At 40.6% G+C, this 15,185-nt stretch overlaps 1 protein-coding gene across 4 annotated transcripts in view; it reads left to right on the forward strand.

The window, feature by feature from the left end:
• The window catches only part of FCHO2 (FCH and mu domain containing endocytic adaptor 2), a 123,288-nt gene that overhangs the window by 19,004 nt on the left and 89,099 nt on the right, over positions 1-15,185 (forward strand). For all 4 annotated transcript variants that reach the window (XM_042455920.1, XM_042455919.1, XM_042455918.1 and 1 more), the window contains one exon: positions 8,726-8,817. In XM_042455920.1, coding sequence (XP_042311854.1) covers positions 8,726-8,817 — 92 coding nt within the window. The remainder of the gene's footprint in view (positions 1-8,725; positions 8,818-15,185) is intronic.

The raw sequence follows: 15,185 nt of genomic DNA on the forward strand, positions 1-15,185 counted from the left end.
GGTGCAGGATGTAATAACAGCCCAAATGTAATAGAGGCATTGAATAATTGTTTCTTTGCTGCCTTTTTTGAAATAGAGAAGGCTCTAAAGTGGGCCCTAACCCAGCTCAATAGTATACATCCTGAGTCTTTTCATCGCTGTTGTGCTAGTCATTACCCAAGCACTTTATTGCCTTGAGCTGCTCAGAACACCAAGGAGCCTGTTAACCTAATGGCTGTACTTGAATATCACTTGGGACTAGGGTTGCCATTCATCAGGACCTCCAAACCGGGACAAATGTAGGACAAAATGTTCAAATGTAGGACACATTTTTTTTGTGTCCTACATTTGAATAGGAGCCTCAGAGGCTTTCCCTCTCAGCCTGGGTCCAGCCCTCAGCGGGGGCGGAGCCCAAGCAAGGACGGACTCCTCCCCTTCAGGGAGGCTTTCCCTCTCGGCCTGGGCCACGCCCTTGGCGGGGGCGGAGCCCAAGCAGGGACGGACTCCTCCCCTTCAGGGAGGCTTTCCCTCTCAGCCTGGGCCCCGACCTCAGTGGGGGCGGAGCCCAAACAGGGAGAGACTCCTCCTCTTCAGGGAGGCTTTCCCTGCAGGCCTTGGCCCAAACTGCGAGGCAAAGCCTCCCTTAGCTTGCCATATCTCGCCCGGGGGCGGGGACAATCCCGGGGGCGGGGCCAAACCGGGGCGGGACTGTGCGGACCCGCCCCAAACCGGGAAAGTCCCGCCCCCAGGCGGGAAATGGCAAGCCTACTTGGGACCAGAACCCATTGTCCAGCTGTACACATTAAGAAAGGTCCAAAACACACTGCAGAAATAATCCAGTTTGAGACTCTTTAAATACCCTGGCTCAGTGCTAGCAAATCCTGGGAATTACAGTTTATTGTAGCACCAGATCTCTCTGACAGAGAAGGCTAATCCTATTTTAAAGAAGAATCAATTTATTTATTGAGCGTATGTATTATTCCAATATATTCTAGTCATGTAATCTGCCTTGATTGCTGCAGCAGAAAGGCAGGGTATAAGAATAAAGTTTGTTTGTTTATTTATTTTTTACATGTCTCACAGAATTACAGTTCCCAGAATTCCCTAGCATTGAGCAAGGGCAGTTAAAACAGTCTCAAACTGGATTATTTCTGCAGTGTGTTTTGGACCCAAGTGCAGTTTATAGGGGCACGCAGTGACACTTGCACAGTCACTGTTGTGAAGGCTGAACCTGTTGATTTCGTTCCTTGAGATCCAGTACTTTTGTTTTTTGAGTTTCCCAAGTTTGAGAGTAATTTCAGGTATTGTAAGAACTTCCTGTATTATAAGAACAAACTTCTGGGCAAGCAAACATGGTTAACATACTCACAGTAAGGATTTTCAGATAGCAAGTTCCAAGATTCTCCTGTTGGTATGACCAAAGGGAGTCAGGAGCTGCCCCAGTTCCCACCTTGCAATGAGAAATGTTGGACATAGTTCTGTTGCGTGCCGTGAGGTTTATTACCAGGAAATACATATGGGAGTGCAACAATAGTCTTTAACAGGCTAATATCTCTTCCTCCGAGCTTTATGAATTGATCTGATTCTGTGCTCTCTCATTCTTCCAGTCATTTTTCACCAAACTTTTTAAACGGTAGTGTTGGTTCTTTTGGAAGAAACATGACTGAACGTGGAATGTAGCCACATCACTGCTGTCTAACTGGATACACATTAAACAATGATACCTTTATTGGGACAATCAAAATGCAAAATTACATGTTGCAAGTTTTCAAAGCTCCACTGGCTTCTTCATCAGGCAAGGTGTTAAAAACTATACAGGAGGAAAAAAAATGAAGATGTTAGTCATGGTCCTCCATGTTGCTGTTTCTTGTTTTCAGTTCAGATGATATGGAGGGGGTATTATTTGCTGGCTGGAACCTTCTCCTTCTGGCCATATGGTCACTGGGAGATTCTTTATTGCCAGCACGGCTGCCCCTGAATCTTTTTTTGGATACACATTGGTTTACAGCCTCAGTAATAGGTGCTATACAGTCTTGATTGGTTTTGGTGCCTGCCGTGTGGTTTGTCTGCTTTATTATTATTATTATTATAGTTTGTTTTTATAGCACTGTAAATGTACATAGCGCTGTACATACAAACAATCAAATCAATAAAAATGAAACCTGTCAATGGCATACAATCTACAAAATAGTATAAAACAATAGGTAATAATATAAGATAGAATTGGTTAAAATAGGCAACAGTTAAAAACATCAACATCAACTATCCAATCAAATATCAGATAGATAATCACACAGTGCCTGGGATCGCTTTCCTGAACAGGATAGTCTTCAACTCAGATTTAAAAGTAGTCAAAGAAGTGATGACTCGTATTCGTGGGGGAAGAAGGTTCCAGGAGTGAGGGGCAGCAAGTGAGAAGGGATGAATCCGGGACAGGGCTGGAGATCCTACACTGGGACAACAGACCTTGACTACTGGAACGGAAGGTATGTGTGGGAATGTACGGAGAAAGAAGTTCAGATAAATAAAGAGGGGCTGGCCCATGCAGGGCTTTAAAGGTCAACAACAGAAGCTTATATTGTATACGAAAGGGAAAGGGGAACCAGTAAAGGGAAGATAATAAAGGAGAAACACGGTCAAAGTGGTGAGCGGATATAATGATGTGTACCGCTGAATGCTGGATGGAAATTAAAGAACGAAGATGAGAGAGGAAGCCCTGCCAGAAGGAGGTTGCAGTAATCTAGTCAGGAAACCACCAGAGCTTGGACCAGAGTCTTGGCAGTGGAGATTGAGAGAAGTGGACGGATTTTGGCAATGTTGTAAAGAAAGAATCTACAGGCTTTGGCTGTGGCCTGGATGTGGAGGATAAAAAACAGAGAGGAATCAAAGGAGAAACCAAGACTGCGGGTTTCCTGGACCGGTCAAATAGAGGTGTTGTCAACAGAAACGGAAAAGGAGTATTGAAGGGAGGACTTAGGTGGAAAGTCAAGAAGCTCTGTCTTGGACATGTTAAACTTCAAACACCGATGATGCATCCATTGAGAGACGGCTGCTTTGCTTGCCTGCTTTGGATCACTAAAACTTCTAATCCAGAATTTCAAGGTTGTCAGTTACTGCTCCCGTAACTTGTATTCTTTATGGTTCAGCAATACTCTTCAGGCGTCTGGAGCTTTTATTGCCCTCTAATAGGACATTACAGTGACGGTGTTTGGAATTGTGACAAGCTGTGGTTTGCACGAATCAGAATTTAAAATGCAAACCACAGTTTCACATTCTAATTGTACAGGCAAGCCATAATTGAGAAAACGATATTTGTCTTTATTTTTCCATTTCTCAGAATTCTAGCCTTTGGAGGTGACGAGAAATTACAGTTTGTTAACATATAAGTAATACCAATTAGTGTGATAACCATTTTAGTATGGCCAGTATTTGTGTTTTCCCACTATTGATCAAACATGACTATGCAGAAATTAGGGAATGGAGAAAGAAACAAGACATCAACAAATACGAACTGGTAGATTGTTAATTGTGTATATCTGAATCTGCAGCTGGTCAGAGATGGCCATTGTCTCTGCAGACAGGCAGACTTGCATGATGGAGACATCATATTCAGCAATGAAGAAAGGTATTAAGGGTATCACTTTACAATTTGTCTTTCCTCTGTAGTCTGGAGTGCATGTGGGATCAAACTGTGGCTCTTCTCATATATGACAGCTTCCAGCATTCTTCACTGTTGGTTTTGCTTAGTGGGACTGATGGGGAGTTACAGATCAGCAATATCAAGAGGGTCACGCTTTGGCAAGCACTGCTGTAGACAAAAGCTGGGCTGTAACACCAGAGATGTTTCTATTGCTATGGAAAAGCATGCAGAGTTCTGAAATGGCTCGGAATACTGACACTAAGACATTACATGTCATAGTTTATCTCCCCCACAAAAAACAGTTTGGACTTCACTTTTATTTTTTATTTGTATCCTGATCTTCCTCCATGCAGGTTTGAGCAGTGTGTGTAGTTCTCCCTTTCACCTCCACTTTTATCTTTATAACAATCTTATGAAATAGGTTAAGCTAAGAGGTAGTGACTGAGTGAAGATTTGATACCAGGTTGCTGATTCTAGTCTAACCTGTTAATCCATATTCTGTTTTGGGCTATGGTTTATTATTTTGTGGGAAAATATTGTTCTGATGTTTAAACTGTATTAATAGCAGTAATGAGGCATAGAAAATTTTCCATAACGGACGGGAGTCCATAATATTATATTTTTCTGTGGAGAACATTCCTTTTCTAAAAATGCATTGCTTCATAAAATAACATATGGAATAAATATAATACTATGGTACAGTGGGCCATTATTATTATTATTATTATTATTATTATTATCATTATCATTATCATTATCATTACAGTATTATCATTATTATCATTATTATCATTATTATCATTATTCTGCTTTATTTATTTAGTGCTGTAGATTTGCACAACACTGTACATACAAACAATAAAATAGATACGAGTAAACCTATCCATGGCGTACAATCTAAGAAATAATAGCATAATACATATAAATAATACATAACAATACAGGAAAGGGTTCAGTAAAATAGGCAACAAATTAAAAACGTCAAATAGCAAATAATAGTCACACAATGCCTGGAAACGCTTCTCTGAACAGGATGGTCTTCAACTCAGTTTTGAAATTAGTTAAAGAAGTGATGGCCTGTGTTCAGGAGGAAAGGAGATTCCAGGAGTGAGGGGCAGCAAGTGAAAAGGGATGAATCCAGGATGGGGCAGAGAAAATCCTGGGCTGAGACAGCAGACCTTGACAACCAGAACAGAGGGCCTGAGCAGGAAGGTCAGGAGAAAGAAGGTCTGATAAATAAAGAGGGCCCAGCCCATGGAGGATTTTAAAAGTCAACAACAGGAGCTTATACTGAATACAGAAAGGGAGGGGGGCAGTGAAGGGATGACTACGAAGGAGAGATATGGTCAGAGCAGTGGGCGGATATAATAATGTGTGCAGCTGACTGCTGGACAGAAATTAAGGGACGGAGATGAGAAAGAGGAAGCCCAGCCAGAAGGATGTTACAGAAATCAAGTCGTGATACCACTAGGGCATGGACCAGAATCTTGGCAGTAGAGGCAGAGAGATATGGTTGGATTTTGGCAATATTGTATAAAAACAATCTACATGCCTTGGCTGTGGTCTGCATCTGGGGGATACACGACAGAAAAGAATCAAAAATAAAACCAAGACTATGGGCTTGTTGGACTGGTCGAATAGAAATGTCATCAACAGAAATAGAAAAGGAGTGTTGAAGAGTAGACTTAGGTGGAAAAACGAGAAGCTCCGTTTTGGACATATTGAGCTTCAAGCGTCGATGCCACATCCACTGAGAGACAGCTGTAAGACAAGATGAAACTTGCTGTTCAAGATTTGGAGAAAGGTCAGGGGTGGAAAGATACAGCTGAGTGTCATCGGGGTACAAATAACAGGAAAATCCAAAAGAACTAATGAATTTTCCTAGGGACAATGTGTAGAGAGAAAACAGAAGGGGACCCAGAACAGAGCCCTGGGGAACTCCAACAGATAGGGGAACAGAGGGTGATGTCTGACCATCCGTGACCACTGCAAAAGATCTGACAAATAAGATCTAAACCAGTCAAGAACAGAGTCTGAGAACCCAAGGTCAGAAAGTATATCAGCTAGAAGACAGTGATCAACGGTGTCAAAGGCTGCAGACAAATCAAGAAGAATGAAAACAGAGTAAAGCCATTAGCCTTGGCCTGTAAAAAAAAATCATCCGAGATCTTAGTGAGAGCTGTCTCTGTAGAATGCCATGGGCGGAAACTGGACTGAAAGGGATCGAGACTGGAGTTGGCTTCAAGAAACTCAAGACAGTGAGAATAAATGACCCATTCCAAAACCTTAGAAAGAAAAGGAAGAAGAGAAATCAGATGATAGCTAGACAAAGAAGAGGGGTCAAGAGAAGTTTTTTTTCAGAATTTGAGAAACTAAAGCATGTTTAAAGACCGAAGGGAAGGAACCCATAGAGAGAGAGAGAGATTAAAGATACAGTATAGAGAAGTGAGGGCAGAAAAGAGGGAGCTATAGAAATTAGAAGAAGAGTAGAAATTGGATCAAGAGAACAAGTTGCAGGTTTGGAAGAGTTCAGCACCATAAAGAGTTCATCCAGAGAAACAGGAGGAAACACAGAAATTTTTTTAGGCAAGGGTGGTAGGAGATTAGACGTAGAAGAAGAATCGGGAGGGACTATCTCAGAGCGAATAGTGGTAATCTTTGAGATGAAATAGCAAAATCGTTAGGAGAGAATGATGCAGAGACAGGAGGAGAGGGAGGTTTAAACAAAGTGTTGAAGGTGGAGAACAATCACTGTGGGCGCCTCTCAGAACCCCAGTGTTATCGGCTAGGGTTTGGTTTCAAGGCACCCCCCCCCCCCCCGGCTAATAAAATCTGTGGATGCTCAAGTCCCATTAAATACAACGGCATAGCAAAATGGTGTCCTGTATATAAAATGCAAAATCAAGATTTGCTATTTGGAATTTATACTTTTTTTAATAGTTGAACTGAGCAGTTTCTGTTTTTGTTTTTGTTTTTTGAAAGACAACTGCATGGAAAAATATAGTAAATATACCTGTGACACTCTAGACATGCAGAAATTAGTATGTTAAAATGTTTTTCAATGTCTTAATTTTTCCTCAAAAGATAAATTATTTTGTATACTAGCGAGTGGTAAATATTTTAAGATGTTGTAGTTATTTCAATAAAATAATTTGGAAGTAAAGCTTGAATTCATGCTCAAAAATGTTTCAGTTATCCTATGTAAGTTTTATTACTTTTTTGGAAAATATTTCCAAAAACCTCAGACTATTGGGAAAACATTTCTTATACAGCATGTAAAATCTATATGGCATAGTTTTTGTTAACTATCAGTCAAGCATTCCAGCCATTAGGGGATTTTAATTGGGGGGAGGAATGACTTTCCTTATTCATAATTTCTTAGAAAACCCCCAAAAGTGGTTATTGGCATGGCCTTTACAGTATATTTTTAAGAAATGTGCATTGTGTTTGCTTCTTTAGTGTCTAGGCACACATGCAGTAGAGCTGAGTGTATAGGCTGGAAATTCTTGCAGTAAAAGTGTGTTTCTGGAGCCAGAGATAGATATTATCAATTTGCTTATACTGTGTATAAAATTTGAAAAGTCATTTCAATTTTTATTTAATGTCTCATCTTGTTTTTGTCCTTTTCTAGACAAATGTAGCACATAGTGGTATCGGTTTCAGTTTTAGAACAGAAAAAAATTAGGATTTTTTTTATATATGCAAGAAACAGTTTTTCCTAGAGAAATGTTGCTGTACTACTTAACAGGAGTTTAAAAATTCTGACGAGCAGTTGAGGGAACAAGGTGATGCCTTCTATCTTTTCCCCCAACTTTTACATATATTTCTCACATTAACAAAACAAGTAGTTCCTGTAATATGTTTCCTGTTTTTGACTGATTGTGCAAATATTCTGGTCACTTGATAAGTGCTTGCACAGCTACATTTTTTTCCATGCTAACATTAGGTTTGACAGAATTTATTGTGTAGATTGTCATATCTAAATATATCTTTGTTCATTCATTTTCAGTCTAGGAGTCTGCCTACATAGGGACTTCTGTAGGCATTATACATGCTCATGCACTACACATGATCTCTGTAGGGCACATGACATCAGTGTGAACTGTCTGGCTGCATGACAGATGTTGAGAATATTGGGCAATATATCTTCACAGAACATCACATTGCATAGCATATTTTTTAATTTTCTAATTCATCATGTATTGAAGTGCTGATTCAGTACTTGGAATTCTCTGTGGGTGAAAACCTCTTAGTAACACAAGATGGAAAGGATGGTAGAAGATAAGATAGAAACAATGCTATTAAACTTTGGTTTTCATTCTAAATTAAAGTGATGTGTAATCCTTTGGGTGTATGCCTTAGTGATAGGGTCCCTGCTTTGTATGTAGAAGGTCCCAGGTATAATTCCTGTGGTCTTGAGGCAAGAGTGAAAAATAGAATCATGCTAGAAACCCATTAGTATAAGACAGCTTCTTGTATCCCATTGTAAAATGCATAGGCTTTATTAGTTTTATTTTGCGTAACTTGGATCTGCAAGTGCCTTTCCACGGTTGCTTTCAGTTCGGTGGAAGAGCATGAACAAACGGCAATAAAAACATTTTTTTTTTGCAAAAGCAAATTATGAACCCCTTTGCACACGATGGCTTGCAGTTTTTTCTCTCACTGGGTCCTGTATTTATTTGATTTATATCTTGCCTTTCTCCAAAGATCTTTACCTACTTATGGTATCATCGCTTGTTTGTAGTTTAAATTCTTTACACATATGCAAATGAAACCCTGATGGCTGGAACACAAGCAGTTCTCTGTGGGGCAATAAGGTCTAGTTTGTGCTCAGTGCTTGAACATTTAAAATGGGAGAGGAGCTGCTACAAGCAGTTTCCAGTAGGAAGCTGAGTGCTCCATAGCCATTACGGCTTGCTTTCCAACAGAAACCCAATCTGTCCAGTACATTTGTTGCATTAAATCTGCTACTAGGAAATGTGCACAGACTTGCAGAACAGCACTAACTAAATTAACTCCTTCTGCACTGTTTTCTTTGTATCCAACCCTACATAGCTTAATCTACCTCCCATGGTTAAATTGTAATGGTTTTTGTTTTAATCTTAGGGGGAAAGGAACAATGGCTTTGATATCCTCTATCATAATATGAAACATGGACATGTATCTACAAAAGAACTAGCAGATTTTATAAGAGAAAGGTAAGTGTCTCTTTTGCCTCCTTATTCTGACATTGAAATGTTTTAAGTGCTTTAAAGGTGTGATATAATATCATTGGACAGTACTGCACTATACTGTTGTAGCACTATGATTCCACTTTAACTGCTATGGCTATCTCCTGTGGAATCCTGGGATTTCCAGTTTAGGGAGAGACATTTCAAATTCTCAGCCAGAGAACACATAGGCCTCACTAAACTACAAATCCCAGAATGCCACAGGAGGCAGCCTTAGTTACATCCCATTTTGATAGTAGAACACACTCTACTTGGAGCTGCCTTTGAAGAGTGTTTGGAAACTTCAGCTGGTCCAAAGAGCTGCAGCCAAACTGTTCACTGGGGCATATTACAGAGACAATAGAGACCACACAATGCCACTGTTGAAAAAGCTCCGATGGCTGTCAGTTTGTTTCTGGGCACAATTCAAAGTGCTGGTGATGACATATAAAGCCCTATATGACTCAGGTCTAGGCTATTTGGCAGATGGTATCTCCCTGTATAAGCCATCTTGGACTCATTCCCACTTGGCGCAATTCTGACTTGGATTATTTTCCAAGTCTAATTTGAATTCTTTCCATCGTTTCCATTAGGAAAGGGCAAATTACCTCGATTTATTTAGACCCTGTTTTCATTCCCATTTATTTTAAATCGCTGTATTTTAAAGCGGAGTAATTTGCTCCCCGTTCCCATTTGTGTCTGCAAGCTGTCAATCAAGTGCGTAGGCTTCAGACGTCACAAGTGTCGTCACCTGATTCGAAACACTTTGACATGGTTTATTTTGCTCCCCATTCCCATTTCTGTTTGTTTGTTGTTGTTTTTTGGGGGGCAGCCAATGAATAGTGGCTGCATCCGAGCCTCATCTGTGTCTCCCCAGATTCCCTTTGGGAAAGAGAGAAGAGAAGCCTCTATTCCCCCTCAGATTCCTGGGCATCCAGGCTCATCTGTGTCTCCCCAGATTCCCTTCGCGAAAGAGAGGAGAGAAGCCTCTATTCCCCCTCAGATCCCTGGGCATCCAGGCTCTTCTGTGTCTCCCCAGGTTCCCTTTGGGAAAGAGAGAAGAGGAGCCTCTAATCACCCCAAATCCCTTTGCCTCCCCCATTGCTCCCTGGGCTGTCTGGGGGGCGATCAAGCAGGCATGTACTGCAAAGCCCATCTGCTGCTCAGGCGCTCAGGCAGAGGCAAAAAAAGAAAAAAGAAAAGTAATAGTTTAAAATGGTGTTCAATGGCTCTCCTCACACATCGGTCTATGAATGTGGAGCAGAGGGGAGGTTGCAGGGAGAGTAATATGTTTACTGCGTTTAGAGCTCAATGTAGTGCGATTGCCTTGCCCTGCTTCCCAATTCACTGGGGGAAAGGTTATGCGAATGAAAGAAAATGGCACCAGCGATGCAGAAAGAGAACAAAGAGGGTGACACCAGCCCCTTGAGCGCTGGTTCTCCCATCTCCAGGTTCCCGAATCAGACACCCTTTCGTTCCCATTCATTTGCCCCCAATCAGACTCCGGAGGCACAGGAAAACTCGCTAAAAAGCCACTATTTTTTAAAACTAGTTTATTGACCTAAAATTTGGATTTTTCAGGATAATTTGATTCAGATTTGAATCCCAATGGGAACAATATCAGAGCAGTGGGGGTCGAATGCACGCTCTAGTGGAAACGATGCACCCATGATTCGCGTCCTGATCCGCGTTATAGGCCAGTGAGAATGGGGCCTAAGATCACGAGAGGCCTTTCTCTCAGTCCCACTACCATCACAGACATGGTTGGTGGGGACACAAGAGAGGGACTTCTTAGTGGCTGCTCCTAGACACTTGAACTTTCTTTGCTAGGAGGCCAGAATGCCCCCTTCAGTTGTCCTTCTGTCAGCAGGCTAAGACATTTATATTCAGACAGGCTTTTAAAATAGAAAATATTTAAAGGTTGAATAAATAGGGCGATGGTATGCAGCCTTGCCTGACTCCTTTCCTGATTGGGAACCATTCTGTTCCTCCATATTCTTTTCTGACAGCAACCTATTGTTCAGAGTACAGACTACGCATCAGACAATCAGATGTTGTGGCTAGCTTTTTGTGGTCTATGCAGTCAAAGAGTTTGCTGTAGTCCATAAAGAACATGCAGATTTTCTTCTGAAATTCGCTAGTGTGCTGCATTATCCAATATATGTTTGCAATACAATCCCTAGTGGATTCCTGGATTCCTTTCTAAATCCAGCTTACATCTATTAGCAGCAGAATTTTGAGCATGACTTTGCTTGCATGGGAAATTAGTGCAATAGTTCTGTAATTACTGCAATCCTTTTTAATGGATGGGAATATATATTGATCACTTTTGGGCTCTGGGCCACTGTTTTGTTTTCCATATTTGTTGGCAGAGCTTGATCCTGTCTCTGTGGATACCTAATAATTTTTCTCAACTTAATCATGACTGTTATCCGTAGTAAATCAAAGGACCAGTACAATGAACCACCTTTTAAAACCCAGCAACAGGGGTGGAGATTGGGGCTTGCTCCCATTTTTGCTTTTTCTTTGGGCCACAATGCATTGTTGGCCACCAATCTGGCCAAGTAGAAATGATGTTGTAGCACTCTCAGTTGCCTTGCAGACGTGTTCTAAGTGGCAGATTTTGCTGTTGAGGAATGCCTCTCCCCCAACAGTGTTTTAGGCCTTTTCATGGAATTTTAAAGTTTCAGTGAGTGTTTTTCAGTGATTTTGGGGGGAAGGGAGTGCTACGAGCTTGGAAGGATGTTAGGGGTCCAGAGAGCTGCACCTGCATGCTTGCACAATTCCCATTGACTTGCTTCAATAAATCATATGTTGTTTCTTAACATATAAGATAGAAAGCAGTATAAACAAAAAGTAATCATTAGGTGGAAAAAATGTGGACAAATACATAAAGAATCTTCAATTCAGTTACAGTATCAGTGTTAAAGAAGAAACCGTGTTGTAAGAAAGTATGTGATCATCTTATGCTAGGGTCAGGTGTGGTGTGTTTTCAATGTATGTAGCACTATATGTGATAACAAGCACAGTCACATGACAGTTTACAGTTCACTAGTTGTAATCTTCTTGCCCATCTTTCCTTGGAAGAGTTACAAATACTGATTCACTGTTACTACAACATGCTCATTAAAGCTCTAATTAGTGTTCATTGTAAAACATAAACAGTTTCTGGAAGTGGTCTTTGGCCTCTTGGTGAAGACTTTTGTGAATGAGGAGCCTTTCAGTCCTCTGAACTATGTATACATAGGCTTGTAAATGCCTTCATGGAATAATAATAATCCTGAGAGTTCTACCAAATACAACTGGGAGTGAGAATTGTATAGATTTTTTTTTCTTGAGGCAATTCCATAATAAAGCTGCTATGTCAGAATATTATGCCCACTCTTTATGGTTATAGTCACATGGAAATGTACTGTGCCAGGCCAAGATATCTACTTCCATAGTTACAAGAGTAGACGTAGGAGAGGACAAATGCAAGGGTTTTAGAGGCAAGTCTTAACTTGTAATGCTTAACTAAATACCAGAGTATAAGGAGTTCTTTTCATCACAGCTTATCCTCAGGGATGATATGAAACGTGTAATTTTTTTTAGTTAGCAGGAAAATGAAGAGTTCAAAATGTTTGTTAATTTCCCCAAAAAGAACTGAAACTATTACTTCATGAGTAAGACTATGCACCGCCACAACTTTCTTTCTCTGATAAGATTATATGCAAGTCTGGTTGGACTAAAAAAGTAAACTATTCTTCACCAAGAAACTCACATTCTGCATTCAAATCAATAGTTTATTTTATTGTATCTCTCTTTTCTCAATTAAACAGGTTATCATATTAAAATGCCTTTAATTATGAGACTATAACAAATATCAATTGCACACACACAGTTCCTGTAAAAAGTCTCCCTACAACCAATTGATCATTAGAAGCCTTTTAAAATAAAAAAGTCTGCCTGCAAGTGGAAGGAGAGCAGAGAGGGAGCCAACTTAGCCTTGCATGGAAGGGAATTAGAAAACCTGGGAGCAGCCACCAAGAAGGCTCTCTCCTATGTCCTTATTAGTAGACTTGTGATGGTGATAAGACCAAAGAAAGTCCTTCTCCAAGAATCTTAAGACTATGACATGTTCATATAGGGAGGTACAATCTTTCAGATGATTTGGGCCCAAGCTGTATAGGCCTTTATAAATCATAAACAGCACTTAGAATTGTGTGCAGAAACAAACCAGTAGACAGTGAAGCTGTTTCAAAAAACACTTAGATGTTTCCTGTAACTGGCCCCAGTTTGCATGCTGGACACAGCATTTGGACCACTGAAATTTTTGAACAGTTTCCAAAGGCAGTCCCACACAGTGTGTATTAGCACAGTCCAAACAGTATGTAAAAGAACATGTGGCAGCTTAGTCAGATCTGACTTTACCAGATTGGGTGCAGCAGTCTTAATTGTGCAAATTCACTCCTGGCTACTGCTGAAACCTGGACATCAATGACTCAAAGTTGAGTGCAGGAAAACACCCAAGTAACAAACCTGAGGTTTCAGGAAGAATGTAACCCTATCCAGCACAGGCTGAATCCCTGTTCTCTCATGTGTCTTTTAGCTGACCAAAGAACTCTCTGTTGTTTAGATTAGGCTTTAGTTTTGTTCATCTTCATCAAGTCCATTGCTGACAGCAGAAATAGTTCTCTTCCAAAACTTCCTTGGAATTAAATAGAAAGAAGAGAGAGGGTGGATTTCATCAACATACTGGTTGTTAGAAAATGTGCTTAAAAATGACAAGCTTAGTTTAGCAGCAGTAGCAGCAAGCATGTACTCCACAGGTATCTAGTAAAAAGGTAACAGATAACAGCTGATCATACACACACACTTCTCTCATCCACTTCCCCTCTGTTTGGGGAAATGGACCCTAATGTCTCTCCCCTTCCCCGGCTGGACCAGGCAACCACGTATCAACATGTATGCCAGGCCAGGGAGGAATTCCCATCATAGGGAATAAGAAAAAGAGCCTTCCCTCCAGTCCATCTGCCTTGGTCCAGGCCTCAGAGGGAGAGAAGAATGCAGGACTTGATCCCCTCCCTCCCCACCATTCCCTTCTCCTTTTGTGACGTGTCTTTTTAGATTGTAAACCTGAGGGCATGGAACCGTCTATTATCCCCTCTGTTGGGGATTCCACCCGGATTCCCAGTGATTGGGCGGCATATAAATAAATCCTATTCTTCTTCTTCTTATTATTATTATTATTACTTGCTTTTGTGATTTCATAAAAATTCAGTGGATCACAGAATCTGTCATTTTTTTTTAAATCCACGCTGCAGCCTGCCCCTCAGGGAACAACCCCCCAACTTGCCCTTCGTCTTGATAAATTTCCGACAGCAGAGCAATTTGATCAGGACCACAGTGCGATTTAAAGGGACCACATGGTCATGATGGAAATCAACATGCACAGCCCCACAGAAGTCCAACGACAGCCCCACAGCAGCGCTGAGAGGGAAAAAATGGTGGTTTGCCTAAGACTTGTGATGGGATGAGTACCACCCCTTTGCCCACCTTCTCTGCCCATTGTCCCTCCCCTCCTGGCTGCCCCAGATGTGATTGGTAATGCATTGACATTTGTTCAATGCGATGAAACCCAGTTCTTTTCAAAAGAAACAGCAAAAGATCAATTTCTGAAAGAACTGATTCATTTGGAATTGTGCCAATTCGCCCTGTTTCACACTGAATACAGTCGGGTCTGAAATTGATTCAGTTGTGAATGTGGCACATATCAACTGGTTTAAGCCAGTCTACAAACCAATTTAAGTTATAGTATGAATGAGGCCTTAGAAGAGAGAGCCTTTCGGCTAGTCCATGCTGGTTGAAAGCAGAGAGAGGAAGAGACAGAACAAAAAGTTGTAAAACTCTTAACCCCTGGAGAACAGGGGGACAGGAAGTGACTTCATCACAGAATCAAACTGACCAAATGACCATAGATAGATAGAACTAGGATGCAAAATTTGTGATAATGAATGGAATAAGATTTGGGAACAAAGACATTTGAAAAATTTATTGATGCGAATGAAGGAAAATTATTATAAATTGATCTGGAAATGGTATTTGACACCAGTGAGATTACATAATATAAACAAAGATAATTCAAAATATTGTTGGAGAGGCTGTCAGGAAGTAGGATCATGGTGGCAATGTAAATATGTACAAAAATTTTGAGAAATAGTAATACTGTATTAGAGATAGAAAATATTATGAATATAAAGATAGATAGAAAACCAGACATAGTATTGTTATCAATGGAAAGAAGAAAAAAACCTTGTAACAAATTTGTTTACTGCTGCACAATTAATCATAGCAAGAAATTGGAAAACAAAAATAAA

This window comes from Sceloporus undulatus, chromosome 2, assembly GCF_019175285.1.
Source record: "Sceloporus undulatus isolate JIND9_A2432 ecotype Alabama chromosome 2, SceUnd_v1.1, whole genome shotgun sequence".
Classification (NCBI taxonomy): Eukaryota; Metazoa; Chordata; class Lepidosauria; order Squamata; family Phrynosomatidae; genus Sceloporus; species Sceloporus undulatus.